Below are 17,539 nucleotides of genomic sequence, written 5' to 3' on the forward strand. Positions count from 1 at the left end.
TATTGTTATTATCATTATTACTGTTCCAGCTAAGCCCAGGGGGAGCTGAGAAGCACACAGTACCTGGCTTCTATCACAGAGGTCGGGATCTTCCTGCTGCTCTCAAATATCTGAAGGGCCTTTTCCACATCACGGAGAGCCTGGGCCTGGGGCTGCCTCACAGGGGAGAAGGATGTGAGGAACCAAGGGTGATGATGAACTCACCCTTTCTGCTCTCAATGTGCTGTATGGTGATTCTATTTCAGTTGTACGTGTGGGATCAGGACACAGCATCCCCACTTGCAGCCTGTGCCTGCGGGCAGAGGCACCGACACCCCGGGTTCCTCTGCTTTGAGTTGTAACACACCTCAAGCTGCAACAAGTTTCTCAGCTGACAACCGGACCAGACTTGGAAAAATTAAATTAAATCCTCACTTATGCCCGTGAGTTCACCACAGGACTGGGTTTCTTGTATTATATTCAGCCACCCTGCCTCCAGCCTGTATTTCATGTAATCATATGAGTGAGGCCTCTTCCTCTGATCCAAATGTAGGAAGGAATAATAAAGCCAAACACTTCCTTATAAATTATTGTTGTTACCCAAAATTCATCATGAGCCATAGAGTGTAGAATCCACCCCCAAATCTCCTTTGAATACCCACCCTTTGGTCCCACACCACTGAGATGGAGTGCTCCACCGAAAATAATCAAGATGCCTATAAAACGTGACTCCATGAAAAGTGGGGAGATCCGGTACTGATGGCCACCAAAGCCTCTGGAGGCTTGGCAGCACACTCAGCCTTGGAGTGGCAGCAGGGTTGATAACCCCAGTGCTTTTCCAGAGGGAAAGGGATGAGTGGTGATGAATCTGAGACAGAACAGCAGTACCTGCACGGCCTCCTCAGGGGCAGAGAGGTCCTCATAGAGCCCCATGTCCTCGATGGCCACCTGGGGAGGTCAGAGGTCACAGGCTGCAGGTAGGACAGAGCCAGAGGAGCCCCTCCCTGGGCTGTGCTGACCTGCAGGTCGGCCAGGCGGGTCCTGGCCAGGGTGATGTACTCCAGCAGCAGCGCGCGGTGCTTGCCGGGCACACACGGGGGGAACATGATGTGCACCTGCAAGGGGAGAGACACAGCTCTGCCACTGCCAAAATTCCAGCTCATTCTCGCTGATGGGCACCTCAAACACCCCCCAAAGGTGTCATTGCTTGGTTAAGGATACATCATTTTCATGGCAACTGACATAATCTTTCTCAACAGCAAACAAACAAAATCAGCGGAGTGCTCAAACTTAATTCCATGAAAGGAATTCTCCCCGTCAATAAAATCATCTTGTCCCTCCTTACTGCAGGAAGAAAAGGGTTTGAATAATGAACAGAAGTAATGCAATTGCTATGACAACACTTCTAATGAGCTGAACCTACTGGCAGGCACAAGGGCAGTGACTCTGGGGCACTTCTGGACTTAAACCATCTCTGCCAGCACCTGCTCACCTTCAGGTACGGGGCAGCTTCAAAGGGCACCAGCTCTGACAGGAACTCCAAGAGGAAGACCAGAGATTTCTTACTGCTCCCGTGGTGGCCACCAGCATTCCCAAAGGAGGCCTGGATCAGGGGAACATGGCAAAAGAACCTTTCAGTGTGGAGAGAAACCTCATCCAAGCAGTGCCATAACCCAGCACTCCAATCCCAAAGATCCCATTTCTGTCAGGAGAACCCTTCTGGAGAGAAATGTCCAGAGAAAGTTCACAGGATCATGGAATGGTTTGGGTGGAAGGGACCTTAAAGACCATTTAGATCCAATCCCCTGCCACACCCTCCACCATCCCAGGGTGCTCCAAACTGCACTGTCCAGCCTGGCCTTGGACACTGCCAGGGATCCAGGGACAGCCACAGCTGCTCTGGGCACCTTTGCCAGGGCCTGCCCACCCTCACAGCCAGGAATTCCTTCCCAATATCCCATCTAGCCCTGATCTGTGGCAGTGGGAGCCATTCTCTGTGTCCTGTCCCTTCATCCTTGTCCCAGTCCCTCTCCAGCTCTCCTGGAGCCCCTTTAGGGGCTCTGAGCTCTCCCTGGATCCTTCTCCTCTCCAGGTGAGCCCCCCAGCTCTCCCAGCCTGGCTCCAGGGCAGAGAGGCTCCCCTGGATCATGGTGATTTACAGAAGTCTCTGAGGAAGTTTGCTGCCATGAGAACACTCACACAAGGCGCCTTTGAGATGCACCAGAAGATTGATATTCATGATGGAATCACATATCTGCAGGTTTCTACACAGGTTTACCTGGGCATTCTAAGGAAAACAACCAGTCTGGGACTACAAGAACACAACCAGTTTACCTCCTGATACCTCCTGGACACTCTATCAGCCAAAGCTGAGCTTACATTTGCAAGCTCACACAAAGGAATTTCCAGGTAGAATTTGCGTGGGGATTTGCATCCCTAAAACACCCACCTGGTTAAGTTAAAAGCAACAAGCAATTATCTGTAAGGTCAAACACAGCAATTACAGCTGCATGCAAACCTCCAGGAAACAGCAATGCTTCCTCTGCCATAACCTCCAGCTTGTGCAATGACAACAGTGCTGCTTATCAAGACACTGCCATCCATCCAAGGGATGATAATAACAGCAATTACACGTCTGCATTCCTAGCAAATAACTACAACAGGCCAGGTGGACCTAAAAGATGAAAGGAGGGAAAACTGGGGAAAACCAAATAAATTTCTTCTTTGCAGACACAAAGGCAGTAATAAATATTCAATCATTCCTAATATCAATACAATCCCTTGTAGTTTTTGTTTTTATTTTTCTTCCCCTTTCTCATTCCTGGCTATCCTGTCTAGGACAAGGCTCTCTCCACGCAGCAGAGCATTCCTCATGCACAGGTTGCCTGACACAATTAAAACAAAGCTCCCAGTCAGGCCAGGCCTCCCTGAGTCTCACCTTGAACCACTCAGAGTAAGGCATGAAGACAGCAGGGCCCTCCAGAGCAGCCTGGCGGGCGATCAGGAAGGCAGTGATCATATTTTCCATGTCATAATTCCCAAAGGCCTTGAGCAGGAGATGGCTCAGGAGATCTAGGAACATCAAACAATAACCTCACACTTTGCTCCTGACATCAGTGCTGGGTACTCTGCAGCAAACGAAGACAAATATTTGAGATAAAACACGAGGCAGGACATGTACTGCAGCCTGGAGAACCTCTGGGGTCCGATTTTATTTTTTTATGCCCTTTCAAGTGTCAAACACACTTGGATTCCCTGCAGGGAGTACAGCACTGGGATAATTAGTAAGGAATTCTCACAAACAAGCTCTGCTAGCAAAGGTGGAACTAAGGTTCAGTAACCACCACGCCAATTAATGATGAAGGTAATTACCAAACCACCACCCTGGGCTGTACTCAGAGCCAGAGAAGTGGCAGGCACGAGGACTGGCATTGCCATCCCCACAGACACGGGCAGTCTGATGGAAAAGCAGATGTGCTGTGCTGCTGCTCTTTGCCATGTAGGAACCCTGTGCTGCCCCCCAGCAGCAGGGGCACACCCAGGCTGGCAGTGCCCACCTACCCTTGAAGAGCTGCCCAGCCTCAGCCTGGCACACCACCAGCGTGGACACACAGGACAGCACGTGCTGCCAGTTCACCTCGCGGGTCTCCAGCACCTGCTGCAGCTGGCACATGGATTCCTTCACACTGAATGCCACCAGCAGCTGCAGGGAGGGAAATTCCTGTTAACTGGGACACACAGCCACAAGAAAGAGGGAAATACACACAGGATTGACAGGCTTTTCTCTGACTTTATCAAGCTGTCCTGCAGCTTTTGGATCAGCTTCCCAGGCCCAAATATCAGCCTGGACTGGAACCAGCACCAGCTACAATAAACAGTAAAATTCCCATTCTCTCAGAGCTCCTGTCTTACTCTGTACCAGTGAAAATTCACATCTCCACATTCACTGCAGCAGTGACAATTCACATCTCCACATTCACTGCAGCAGTGACAATTCACATCTCCACATTCACTGTTCCAGTGAAAATTCACATCTACACATTCACTGTTCCAGTGAAAATTCACATCTCCAATCAGCATCTTTGTTCTCATTAATTGCTTTGCACTAGCAAATCTCACTGTTGCTCTTTTTCTTCATGCTTCCTCCCCCCAGAGCTTCTGGTGATTGGTTTGGATGCTGCAACTGGACAATGCTGCACTAATTTCCAATAACCTGATGTCAGGTTTTCCAGTGGAAACAAACCCAGCATAACACAGTTCTCTGGGTGACACCAGGCAGAGGTACCTTGCGATACAGAGCCGTGAGCAGGGGAGAGGTCCTGGTAAAGCTCCACTCCTTCTGCATCTGGATGGCATCAGACACTGCACCCACAGAAAGAAAACCCCAGCAGCAGGTTTTAACACACCCAAAACACAGAGATTTCCCTTTACACACTGCCCAGTGGAATTCTGTCCCCCATCAGTCTGTGGCACAAGGACTGGGCAATTCCTCCATGGCTGTGTCACCCCAGAGCTGTTCTGTGATCCCACCTGCGTGGGCTGACATGGCACATGCACCCAGAACCAGCAGGGAATCAGCTTTTCCCTCATTAACCTCTCTCATCTGGGAGCCAGCAATGACACAGCTCTCCCACACAACAGACGAGCAGCTCCAGATCACAGCTCCTGGGGACTGCACAGCAGGTTTCACAGCTCAAACAGATTTCTCCCCAAAAACATCAAGCTTCACAATCACTGATCCAGGATTAGAACCTTCCTGCCCAAAATCTTCTCCTGAATTATGACCCTCAGGTGACTTTTTTTGCCTGATTTGGCACCCTGCTTATACAGACCCCAGGAAGGAGCTGAGAAGCCTGGAGGCTGCTCAGGGTCTGGATCCTCCACTCAGTGTGGGACAGAGCTCTGGACACACCTGGGGACCCCTGGACACACCTGGAGAGCCCTGCCCCTGGCCATTCCCACCTTTCAGCACGGGGTTGTAGGTGAGAACCTCAGTCAGGGTGTGTCTGAAAAATTGCCTCAAGGAATCCGGGTGAGCCGCACTTGCATAGAGGGGCACGTGGAACACATTCAGCCTGCAAGGACAAGGAGACACCAGAAACAGTCAGCCAGGTGATCAGCCAGGTACTGATTCATTATGATCAGCCAGGTACTGATAATATGTGATCCACCAGCTGCTGATGAAATAGGAACGGCCAGCTGCTGCTGAGGGGGAATTACTGATTTTTATCCTACATCCATATTCTCAAATTGCCATAAACACATCCTTTTTGGTATGTATTTAAAAAAACCAAAACAATGAATGGTTACTCAGCACTCTGTAGCCATCAGATTAAATGTGAGTCTGAGGGGTATCCCTGCATGGGGCTGAAGGTGACATGTACAGTTAAATAAAACAAGTTTGGAAACAGGAATTGGAGATGATTTCACCTTCCAGGTGTTCCTGCTCAGAAGCAGTGAGGAAACCTGATGGGGAATTTCTGGCATGACAAGAGGGAGGTGCAGGATTGGCTCCAGCACTGCCAGAATCCACTTTTGTTCCTGCACTTATCTTTTTTACAAGCACTTTTGTCTGCACATATTTTATTAGAGGAGAATACCAAGCACAAATAGCACTGGGAGAGGTGGGGGTGTGTGTAAATAAGTAAAAAACACCCCCCAGCATTGCTCCTATTTCAGTACGAAGTGCAACAGTGGATAAAAAACTCCTCCTGACAAGGTTTGGAACGTTTCTTACCAGAACCTCACAGCTTGCACCATGGAAACATCTTCCTGCTTCTCTTTACCGACAGCATCAAGCACCCCTGGACCCCAAAACACACAAAAACCCAATGAGAAAAGAACTGTGACAAAAAGAACTGTGTAAATCCCACATGGGAATTAACAGGATCAGCAATTTGTGCCCCTTTGCAAAGGTGACCCCATAAGGAAATGTGCAGAAGCCACTCAGCAGTGCTAAATTCTTCCCAGATTTTCTCCAAAGTGACACAGGGACTCAGAAACTATTACCACTGCCCTTGAACCAATTTAAAACCTTTCCAAAGAACATGCTAATAATGAAGCCATCTAAAAACGCATGTAAATCAGGGTTTCATTCCCAAACCCAGCCCCAGCGAGGTCTGGGATTTGCACAAGCTGCATTAAGCACCCTGCAAAGCCCGGTCCAGACAAAGGGCAGGCTGGGGGAGGGCCACGCGTTTGAAATGTGCCATTTGCATGGCAGGAATTCCTTTAAAAGCTCCATCTGCCCCAAAAGGACGGGCGGAGATCAGACAGGTTGGCAGCTTGGTTGTCTTGGCGATGCTCGGCCCACACCTCTGCCAGCCCACAGCCTGGGAAAGCCTTTGCTTTGCAGGCTGCTGCAGCAGCACTTCTGCTTTGTGCCACCCCGCCTTGAAAAGCCTCCTCTTTCACTGCTAAGGGAGCTTGGTTTGTGTATTCAAATAATTTTGTCAAGGAAAAAAACCCCGAAAAGGAAATTTCCTGAGCAGGGGCAGCGAAGCAGACGTCCCTCACAGGCCAACAGGGCTTTAGGATGTAACACTCTCCTCTCCTGCTGAGGAATACTCTAAGGTTAAGTAGGGGAGAATAAAGCAAAGGAGATAAACTCAGCTTATCTTCAGGCACAGCAGCTCAGCCCTGCCAGATCACTGCAGTGAGCACATTGCTCCCTTGCTACTGCCAGCCTGTCCTTCTCCTCCTGGGAAGGTCTTCACTAATAGGGAATTCTTTTACATTAAAAATCCTAATGTTCTCCAGAGATTAATGAAGTGGGACCCCTCAGAGGTGACCCCAAAGTATGGACTAATAAAATATCTTACATAAACCTGCTGGAATGCATTTTGCAGGCAGGCAGGCTGCGCAAACGGGAAGGGCAAATGAAGAGCAGGATGCAGACTCCTGTCTGCCTGCCAACAGCCTGCTCCTCCTCCTCCTCCTCCAAAATCACTACTCCTCTGCTCACAAGGGCTGGTTTTCAACTCTTAAAGGGCCACCTGAGATGGGATTCATGCATATTAAATAATGAAGCACTTCTCTTGCAGCTTTTTAGAAGAACTCACAAGGTCTGTGAGCACCTCAGTGTTCAGACAGTGCTCCCTGTGACACCTGGGGCAGGGGATGGGGCTGGCAGTGCCCACGGGGGTGGAGGGAGGTGCCCTGGCCTGGATGGGGTCCCCTTACAGCAGAGACAGCAGCAGCACGAGCAGGAAAGGAGGCAGCAGGGAAAGCAGGAATCGCTGTCACTAAGGAGACTGCAGTGACAGCAGCTGCACGGGCAGGTGACACCAGCCAGGGGTGTGTAAGGAACAGGACAGCAGCAGCTACAGCATCTCCCCGTGAGGATCAGCTGTGACACAGGACAAAAATAACCCCATGTGAGTGAGTTCAGCCTTCCTGCCGCAGGATTTGCTGGTAAATCAGGAGCTGCTGCCAGGCTGAGCCCTCAGCAGAGGCACCAGGGCAGCTCAGGCCAGGGCAGGCACGTTGCAGTTGATGAACACTGGTGTTTAAAGAATCCACACCTACACCAGATGTCTTGGCTCAGCACAAAAATAGAGGTTTCAGAAAACATTGGTCTGCAAATCCAAACGGTGAGTCAGCAAAAGGCAACTCAAAGTCTAATTTACTAGGCAGAAAAAAAAAATAAATCCAAGCAGCAAAGCTGATCCTGGCCTAACCTCTGTGCTCCACCTGCTTCCAAAAACCTGTTAAAAATCAGGAAATCAGGTCAGGTATCTATATCATGTTACAGCTGGGAGCAGAAAAACAAAGTAGCATAAAAGGCAAGAAATTACCTGCAGTGTCTGGAGACACTTCAGGAGAACGACAGGGAAAGCAGAGGCAAATAAAATCAGTGACATAAATATTATGCACAACAGCACAGACAAAGCAGCCAGGCAAAGGATTTCTCCTCAGGGATTCAGAAGTGAGCAAGGCATGGGAGTCCTGGAGGCAGCAGTGGCTGCACAAAGCTGGGACCACAGCAATACTCACACGCCAGCATCCTCTGTAAGACAGCACGGCAGATCTGCTCAAAATGGACAAATTAATGGATTTAGAGTTTCAAAGGGCTGCAGTTCAATGCAGAAAAAGTAAATTGACTCAAAGAGTTTTGCCCCTCTTAAAGCTTCACTTTGACCTTAGGCTGTGCAATAGAACAGATAAAATAGACAGAAGGGCAGCACTTTCCAAACTTACAACATTCCATGTCTCATATTCAAATGGAACACCAAGCAATCCAGGTGAAAGGAAGTTAAAAAACCCCGTGATGTGCCACCTTGGAGCAATTCTCCATACATAAAAATCTCAATTCTGGTTTCACCATTTCCCCCACTCCTGCACCTGTACCAGCACCCTCCCCTTGCAGCTCCAAGCCCTGAATTGTTTGTACTCAGCAAGAGCCAGAGATCAATGGCATTGCTTCATTAAAGCACCATTTGCAGCCAGGTTCATTTGTCCTTACGTAGGCAACCTTCTGGGATTCCACCTTCCTTCCCAGCTCTGAGGGCTGCTCAAAGCCATGCTGAACAAACACGATGGCAAAGTCTGCAAACCAAGACAAAAATTGGTGTTCCAGCATTCCCTCTGCACACAGGTCACCTCCTCCTTCCCCTCCCACCTGTCCCAACAGTCCCCACTAACAGCAATCATTTACTGTCCTGGAGTAAAATCATTCCCAGGAGAAAGAATCCAGAACTTTAAGGATTTTAAAGCCTAAAGAATTTGCAGTTGTGCTCCGCAACCTCTGCAGAACTGTACTTGACCAGCTGCACTGGTCCACACTCAGACACTGCAGGGATTTTTTCCTAACTAAGCTAAGAAAATAAATAACAGAAATGGACAGGGGGGAAATGGAACTCTGAAATATTTCTGGCCCAAAATCTCTCTTGGGCTTTGCTGAGTGTCACAGTGCCAGTGCATCACCCCTGAACCACACCCCTCACAATTACACTTCCTTGAGTTACCTTAACTCCGAGGGATGGAAAAATTCAAACCAACCATTTTTTAAAGGGAGAAAATTTGTTATATTTGCTAAACATAAAAAAATACATTCCCCAGAGAAATGAGGTAAGGAAACACAAAGTGAGGCCTGTGCTGTTCCATCTCTGAGGTTCTGCCCTGCTCCCAGCCCAGGGCCTTGCCTGAGAGAATTCTCTGTGCCAGCTCCGTGTCCCCACAGGAGGTGTCCCCACAGGAGGTGTCCCCAGCCTGCTCACAGAGGCCACAGAGGCTGCTGCAGAGCCACTCCACTGCTGCTGGGCCTGCTGGGCTCCTGCAACACAAAAGCACCTTCAGTTCAACCCCTCCTGTTTTCTGTAAGGCTTGGCTGTCTCCACCTGTGCCCTCTGCCCTAAATGTGCCACTTCCTTTATTTAATTTGGACCAGCACATTTGCTTTACAGTTGCTTTTTTATATTATTTGCTTTATAAAAAGGCCTCACAACACACACATGCAAAGGGAAAATGTGGGTGAAATTGTGCATCCAAGTATTTCCCCATCCCTGACATGAAAGTTTCCATTGGGAAACCTCTGCTAGAAGAATTTCAGTTCCAATTTCTAAGACACTCAGATATAAATCCTTCAAAAAGGAAATCAAATTATTAATCTATGCCTTTGGTTCCCTTAAATTGTTTTCATTGTGAACAGACAAGTTAACCAACACCAGAAGCCTAGAAAATCACTGGGACACAATAAGGAGACAACCTGAACTCCACAAATGGGTGAGTTGTTAGCTCTGGATCGTGGAATAATGGAATGGTCTGGCTTCAAAGGGACCTTAATGCTCATCTTGTTTCACCACCTGCTTGGGCAGGGACACCTTTCACCAGAGCAGGTTGCTCCAAGCCCTGCCCAACTTGGTCTTGGACATTTGTTGGGGGGCAAAAACCAAAAAACCAAAATTCTAAGACTAACAATTCTCTAGGGGTTAACTCTGCCAGACCAAAAAAGTGTAAGATTTGGTGAAGATGGAGGCACCACCTTCTGCAGAGCAAGGCTTTCTCAGTCCAGTTGGTGGCCAGCAAGGAGCCCCTGCCCTGAACTGGGCTCATCACCCCAGAGTAACCCCCCAAGCCCAGAGCAGCTCCTAAATCCTGCTAATCTGATCCCTGGGCAGCACCTGACCATATCCTCCCTCCAGAATACTCATGACTAATCCCAGATTATGCCCCAATAGGCTTTGGGGGATCTGCAGCCCCCAGGGCCCTGCTCACCTGTCCAGCAGCTCTGCCAGGCCCACGATGTCACAGCTGTGCAGGTGCCACACGGCCTCCAGCACCAGGGGCCCCTGAGGACACAGCAGCAGCAGGTCACAGCCTGCTCTGGGCACTCAGCATTTGGTTATTGCACATGGTACACGAGAAATAAAGCTCAATTCTGCTTATTCCAACCACCCAGCATTAAAATTGACAACACAGCAAATGCCTGGTGATGGGAGATTGCATTTTCTAGAAGTTTTGAGAGGTTTAGGGATGTAGATGCATCATCATTTTAAATTTTCGTGGACAAGTAATGAATATATTCATCTTTCCCCTCTGGAATAACGCTGATCCTGCAGATTTAAAGGAGCAGGGATACCCCAGGAAACAGGTAACATGACTCAGGTTCAGGTTTTGCTAATGCAGATCCAGATCCAGATCAGAGAATTGTCTTTTAGTCTATTAACTGTTTATTAGTCCCTGTGGAATAAGGTTGCCACTCTCAAGTCCATATCCCAACAGAGCTGGGATTGCAGGAGACCACAGGGAGAGACTCTGCAATCATGCAGGTGGAAAGGCTGATGGACACAAAGGGAAAATGAACAAAAATCTGCACCAGGCATTGGCCCTGTGTGGATGCACTTGCTGCCCTGTAAATCCCTTCCAGCTCCTGCCCACGTCCAGGGGAGCCCTGAGCCAGCAAAGCAGCCCTGCAGGGAGCACCTGGCAGGGGAAAGGTGCAGCAGCAGCAGCTTCTGATCATTGCAGGCACAACCAACACCTGCAAAAACCTCCCCACCCTGAGAAGGAAGAGGCATTTGGGAGCCTTGGGCACAGGGAAAAGCCCCAGGAGCTCTGTGCCATGACCGGCAGCTGCCTCACACCCTGACCCCAAACTCACACACATTCTTTGTCTTCACAACCTAATTCTCACTGTAACACCCTCAGCTACAGTTATCTCTGCCTTATCCCATGTCTGCCCCGGGACCAGGAGATGCTAATCAGCCTGTGAAACACACAGTTCTATTTTCAGCTCAGCAGAGGATATCTGAGACCAGGCCACAGCCCTTTATCTGGCCAGATCAGCCTTTCCTCCTTTCCCATGGGAGCAGGGAGGAATCAGAGCCCTCCCACTCATAAAAAGCCCTTGACTCCACTCACAGCACCTCTTGTCTCCACAAAATACACCAAATGAAATCAAGACATCCCATCTGTCAGGCAGCACAAGCTGTTATCTGCTATCTCGTTTCTTTCTCTGTGCCCTCACTTTGCCTTATCACCATTCCCAGGTAAACAAAGCAGAGAGCCAGGATGCCAAAGGCACTTGGAATATTGCTGGCAAAGCACACAAGGGCTCTGGGACTGTGTCACCCCACTGTCAGCTGGGGGTTTCTGCACAGGACCCCCAAAGCAGCACCTGATCACCACAGCGCTGTCAGTGACCTTTTGTGGCAGTTTCCAATAATTCAAATCATTCCAAACCTCAACTGAAAAAGCAAATCCCACTGCAGACACAAGGAAGTTCCCACTGAACTTGCTCCAAAATAAACAGAACAACCAAAAAACCCCACCATGTGTAACTCAGCTCATGCCTTTGGAAGGTCAGGAAAACCAGTCATTCCCAGGAATTCAGAGATGCCACATCCCATGGGTGAATCCTCATGGTGTGTAACACCACAGTGCTCCTCCATGAGCTCTCACCTTCATTTTCCACATGTCCTGGCAGAAGAGGGAGCGACAGAACATGTTGTTTGCCAGCAGATCCTTCACAGTCTGAAGCAGGCAGGTCAATCTCTTCTGGCATCGCCCCGGAAACGAAGCAGAAATAATTCCCTTTGTGAATAACACACTCTCAAAAAAACAGATTGTTGCTTTGCCCTGTTTGCTCCTCTTTAAAGGGTCAAATGATGGAGGGAATACAGGGGAAAGGCCTAAACTTCTCTTCTTATTTATCTTGCACTTCTGCAAGCAAATCGAGCACCTCAGTGAATGAGTGTCCACTCGTGTTTGGGGCTGAATCAGAGCAGGTAAACTGGGCTTAAAGTGAAACCTAGCAGGGCTGTTCTGTTGCTAAATTAAAGATAAGGCTCTCCCCTTACTCTCTGGTCCGAGTTCAGCAGTGGGACTCTGGAGGGGCTGGCAGGATCCTGGCAGATCTGCTCCACTTTGGCAATGGCATTTTTGGCTGCCAAGGTCGCTGTGGGCACACCCAGCTTTGAGGCCTGCTCCTGCAGAACAGAGACTGAACAGCAAAGCACAAGGCTGTCATCACCAGGCAAGCAAGAAACAGGACCAAAACAGTGAAAAGAAAGCAAAACTGGGGTTGCACATAAAGGCAAAAATTGAACATTGAGGAAGGGTTCTCCCCCACATCTGGCCTGGTGGGTACTCACCTATAAATGACTCTGGTGACACTCCCCGGTGCTCTGCCCCATCCTGCACACAAGGCTTGGCTGAATCTCCCACCTGCAAACCAAATAAAATTCTTGTGTGTGTGTCACACACATTTACAAACCCATCCCTGCACTGCTGGAGCAACTGAAGTGAAATTAACACATAGCTCCCATACGGAAAAGCACAGATTTCACCTTGCAAGAGATGTGTGTTTAGTTATTGTCAGTTTATTCATAAAAAAGGAGATACAGGACAAAGTTCCTCATCTCCAGGGACCAAACAGCTCAGCAGCAGCACCAGGAGCAGAATTTCTATAATCCTTACCTTTCCGTGAAGCTGTGTGGCCATAAATATTTGATGAAACATATCCAAATGTTGGATCATTTTCTAGTCAAATCCTCTTTTTATTTTTATAAAGGGAAATATTCTCTAGAGAAAGACAGATCCTGAACTGTGGGAGATATTTGCATTTTCTGTTGTAAGTGTAAAATCAGTGTGTGAGGAGAGGGAGAACACAGCTGAATCACAACAGTGGCTCAAGATAAGGCTGTCATGAGGACAGCCATGTCATCCAGATGTGATCCTGGGCCACGACCCCCTGAGATGTCCTGTTCCTACCTCCAGGAGCAGCTCAGCCAGGCTCTGGTGCTGATCACCCCCAGGTTCTGCTGCTGATCCATCATTCCTACCTCCAGGAGCAGCTCAGCCAGGCTCTGGTGCTCATCACCCCCAGGTTCTGCTGCTGATCCACCATTCCTACCTCCAGGAGCAGCTCAGCCAGGTTCTGCTGCTGATCCACCATTCCTACCTCCAGGAGCAGCTCAGCCAGGCTCTGGTGCTGGTCCAGCAGCTGCAGTGCCGCTCCCTGGAGCTCCGCTGTGCTCCCAAAGGGGCTTCTCCTCTTCCTGGCTCTCCCTGCTGAGGAGTTTGGGTTTATTGAACAGCGTGTGCCCAGAGCACCCCAAAACCACCTCCTGCTCCTGCTGCTGGGGATGGGGGCACAGCGGGCTGTGAGGGAAACACACAGGCAGGGAGAGGGGATGTACGAGGGCAGATGTTGTGTCTCAGGGCATGGGGGCCATGAGGGCAGGGACTGGGGGATGTACAAGGTGTTGTGTCCCGGGGCACGGCGGCTTTGAGGAAAGCAGAGCGGGGTGCATGGAGCGGGACACGTGGGCAGAGGGAGGGGTGTGTGCCGGTACAGAAGGGGTGTACGAAGGCAGAGGGGGGACATTCACGCCTCCCGCCGTCCCCTCCGCTGTCCCCGCGGGGAGCGCCCGGCTCGGAGCTCGCCCCGGGCCCGCCCCGGCCCTCACGTACCGAGCAGGTCCCGCCAGCTCCTCCCGCCCGCGCCCGCCATCGCGGCCGCCGCTTCCCGCCACGCCAGCCCGCGCTGCCATTGGCTGCCGCCGGCCGGGCTCGCCGAGCCCATTGGCTGGAAGGGAGCAGGGCCGTGCCGCGCCCACCCCGCTGCCTCTGCCCATTGGCTGGAAGGGAGCGGAGGCCGTGCCGCGCCCACCCCGCTGCCTCTGCCCATTGGCTGGAAGGGAGCAGAGGCCGTGCCGCGCCCACCCTGCCGCCTCTGCCCATTGGCTGGAAGCGCGGCGTGGTCCCGCCCCCTGCCGCCCGCTCTGTGGTGGCTGAGGTGGGCGCGGCCATGTTGGGAAGGGCGGCGGCAGCGGCGGCAGCGGGGCACGGAGGGCGGGGGAAACACGGGGCACGGGCACGGTGAGGGGACCCGCTCCGCACCGGCTGTGCAGGGTGTGGGGCACGGTGAGGGGACCCGCTGCGCAGCGGCTGTGAGCTCGGAATGTGTGGGACACGGTGGGGAGCTCCGATCCTGCCGGTTCTGAGCCGTGAGGATGCTGCTGACCCTGATCCCAGCCAGGGAAGGGGACAGGAGCGACTGGAATTCCCCAAGAGATGAATCACCGGCGTTGCTGGGAGAATAAATAATAGAATTGCGGAATGGTTTGGATTGAAGGGAATGGTTTGTGCTGGAAAGGACCTTGAACCCATCCAGTGCCACCCCTGCCATGGCAGGGACACCTCCCACTGTCCCAGGCGCTCCCAGCCCTGTCCAGCCTGGCCTTGGGCGCTGCCAGGGATCCAGGGGCAGCCACAGCTGCTCTGGGCACCTGTGCCAGGGCCTGCCCACCTTCACAGCGAGGAATTCCTCCATCCATCCCTGCCCTCTGGCAGTGGAAGCCATTCCCCTTGTCCTGGCACTCCATGCCTTGTCCAAAACCCCTCTCCTGGTTTTCCTCAGATCTCTTTAGGTCCTGAATGGCCACAAAGTGTCACGGGGAGCAGAGCAGAATTCCCAGAGGGATTTTCCCCTCTGATCTGATCCCTCCTGACGATGAGCCGCTGCTGTTGGCCACCATGGCTTGGAGCAGCAGGGGTGATTCCCGATGGAAAGATGAAGTCCCCGGGGTGTGTCCAGCACCAGGAAGCAGCTCCTGCTGGGCTGGCCGGGGATGGTTTATTGCAGTGCTGGGTGTGAGTCAGCAGCACATGATGCCGGGAGCAGGGAGAACTTCCCAGCAGTGCCAGCAGATCCAGCATGGACAGTGCCATGGGATGCCACCGGGTCTGGGAACCCTGGCCAGGCCACATTCCCGAGCCACCCTAGCCCCCAGTGCCATCTGCAAGCTTGTGGCAGCCCCAGGTTTTGGGATCCCTCATCACGACTGGTCCCAGCAGGCATCTGAGTGGGAGCTTGGCATTCCAGAGTGCTCCCAGAGTTCATTCCCAGCGTCCCCAAGGTCCTTGCAATGCCTTCAGGGAGTCTCCAAGGTTGACCTTAAGATCCTCATGGTGTCCCCGAGGTCCCCAAAGGTGTTTAAAATGCCTCTAGAGTGGTCACAAATGTCCTCAGGGTCTCTCCCAGAGCGTCCTCCTCAACCTCTGGCCGCATCCAAGGACAGCATCCAGCAGGAGCAAACTGCCCAGTACAATGCTCCCTCCTTCCATGTTCCCAGTTATTGCAGCAGGAGGGAAAGCAGGAGAGGCACATCCACCCCGCAGGTGCTCTGCACGCTCATCCCTGGCTCCCGTGCTTTGTGAGGAATTTTTTGTGCATATGAGAGCTGAGGAATGGATTACCCACGAGGGAACAGGAACGGATTACCCACGACAAACAGGGGCACAGCCCTGCTGCAGGCGGCAGGGGAAGGGCTCTGTCTGCTCTCCATCCCAGCTCCCCACCTTACCCCACTTCCACACTGCAGAGCAGAAATTCCAACCCTCCCAGAGCGCTCTGACACCATTTCCCAAACACTTCATCTTTCCTTTCCCCCTATTTCTTTTGGCTTTTAATTCTATTTCCCTCATCCACACACACACGCTTGGCTTCTGTTTGCGTTTTCCATGCCGGTAGCTTTTAATTACACAGCGATTCAGTATTAATTACAGATTTACCCAAAGCAAAGGGCTCCGTGCTGTATCATGCAAATGCCCTCCCATGAATCCTGCAGGGCGGCTTTTCCTTCAAACGCCGCACGTCCTCCCGCTCCCGTCCCTGACGGTGCCGCCCCGGCTGCGGCCGGAGGCGCTGGAAAGCTGGCACGGCTCGGCACGGCTCGGCACGGCTTTGTTCTCGGCTCCAAAGGGCTGATTCCGGGTAAACCGGGCATCAAACCTCTCACTGTGTCCAGTTCTGGCCCTCAGTTTGGGAAGGATGTGGAGATGCTCCAGTGCATCCAGAGGGAGCAACGAGAGAGGGGCTGGGAACACAAACCCTGTGAGGAACCACTGAGGGAGCTGGGGGTGCTCAGCCTGGAGAAAAGGAGACTCAGGGGTGAACTTATTGCTCTCTTAGGGGGGACCTTATTGCTCTCTACACCTTCTGAAGGGAGGTTGCAGACTGGTGGGGTCAGTCTCTGATAGAACCAGAGGACACAGTCTCCAGCTACATCAGGGGAGGGATAGGTTGGGTATTAGGAAGAAATTTTTCACCAAAGGAATAACAAAGCACCGGAATGCTCTTCCCAGGGAGGTGGTGGAATCACCGTCTCTGGATGTGTTTAAAGAAAGACTGGACATGGCACTTGGTGCTATGGTCTAGTTGAGGTGTGAGGGCATGGGTCGGGCTTGATGATCTTAGAGGTCTCTTCCAACCTCATCATTCCGGGATTCTGTGAATCTGTGATTCTGTGATTCCATCCAGAGCCAGATGGATGGAATGGTTGGTGCCAGGGGCTGCAGCTGGGCAGGATCCCACATGGATCCAGCTGGAGATGCCACTGGCACCGTGCTCCCAACTCCTGCAGCACATCCCACCTGCCCAAGGTGCATTTGAGCATTCCCAGAGAGGCACGGACACCTTGGATGACCTAAATCCCTTCTCCCCTCTCTCAAACCCACGCAGGGCTGTGTTTCCCACTATCTCAGCTCCATTATCCCAGTTTCTGCCCCAGAGATGGAGCTGGCACTGTGCATGTTCCCTGGGAAGGGCTGTTCTGCTCCATCCCAGGCTCTCTGACAGACATCTCCAGCCCTGGAGCAGCTCTTTGGCCGTGTGGGACAGGAGAGCAGCCGTGTGCCAGCTCTGTCCCTGTCCCAGCCCTGCCAGCACGGCTCTGGGATTGATCCCAGTTTATGCTCATCGGTTAATGGAGCTGAGCCAGGGCTTTATTCTCCTTCCATCATGGAAATGGGAGGCTCATCATGAGGAGAGTGTTCATTTGCTCCCTCTGACCTTTCCCATGCACTGGTTATCCTTCTGCTCTGTCAGGACCATCCTGCCCCGCCCGTGTGCCCAAAGCTGATCCTGCTCTCCTGTCAGACATTCCCAGTGGCTGTGGGATGTCACCCCACACCATACTCCCATGGGATATTGTCTCCCTAGAGACTCCGGCTCATCCTGGCACCCTCACCCAGCTCCTGCTGCTCCTGGCCATGCCCAAACCACGCTCTGGCATCTGGAGCTCTGCGCCTTCCCTCCAGGAAGTTTTCCTGTCCC

The 17,539-nt window shown here is 51.7% G+C and overlaps 1 protein-coding gene across 1 annotated transcript in view; it reads right to left on the reverse strand.

Moving 5' to 3' along the window:
- The window catches only part of FANCA (FA complementation group A), a 33,257-nt gene extending 19,324 nt beyond the window's left edge, over nucleotides 1–13,933 (reverse strand). The window contains exons 1-18 of the mRNA XM_058813632.1: nucleotides 13,894–13,933; nucleotides 13,382–13,491; nucleotides 12,573–12,645; nucleotides 12,279–12,421; nucleotides 11,881–11,976; nucleotides 10,195–10,268; nucleotides 9,123–9,253; nucleotides 8,444–8,526; nucleotides 7,975–8,008; nucleotides 5,717–5,783; nucleotides 4,942–5,054; nucleotides 4,265–4,341; nucleotides 3,541–3,682; nucleotides 2,918–3,051; nucleotides 1,472–1,582; nucleotides 999–1,094; nucleotides 868–927; nucleotides 64–152 (exon numbers count right to left, since the gene is read on the reverse strand). Coding sequence (XP_058669615.1) covers nucleotides 64–152; nucleotides 868–927; nucleotides 999–1,094; nucleotides 1,472–1,582; nucleotides 2,918–3,051; nucleotides 3,541–3,682; nucleotides 4,265–4,341; nucleotides 4,942–5,054; nucleotides 5,717–5,783; nucleotides 7,975–8,008; nucleotides 8,444–8,526; nucleotides 9,123–9,253; nucleotides 10,195–10,268; nucleotides 11,881–11,976; nucleotides 12,279–12,421; nucleotides 12,573–12,645; nucleotides 13,382–13,491; nucleotides 13,894–13,933 — 1,673 coding nt within the window. The remainder of the gene's footprint in view (nucleotides 1–63; nucleotides 153–867; nucleotides 928–998; nucleotides 1,095–1,471; nucleotides 1,583–2,917; nucleotides 3,052–3,540; nucleotides 3,683–4,264; nucleotides 4,342–4,941; nucleotides 5,055–5,716; nucleotides 5,784–7,974; nucleotides 8,009–8,443; nucleotides 8,527–9,122; nucleotides 9,254–10,194; nucleotides 10,269–11,880; nucleotides 11,977–12,278; nucleotides 12,422–12,572; nucleotides 12,646–13,381; nucleotides 13,492–13,893) is intronic.
- Nucleotides 13,934–17,539: the final 3,606 nt, after the last annotated feature.

This window comes from Ammospiza caudacuta, chromosome 13 (assembly GCF_027887145.1).
Source record: "Ammospiza caudacuta isolate bAmmCau1 chromosome 13, bAmmCau1.pri, whole genome shotgun sequence".
In the NCBI taxonomy this organism is placed as follows: Eukaryota; Metazoa; Chordata; class Aves; order Passeriformes; family Passerellidae; genus Ammospiza; species Ammospiza caudacuta.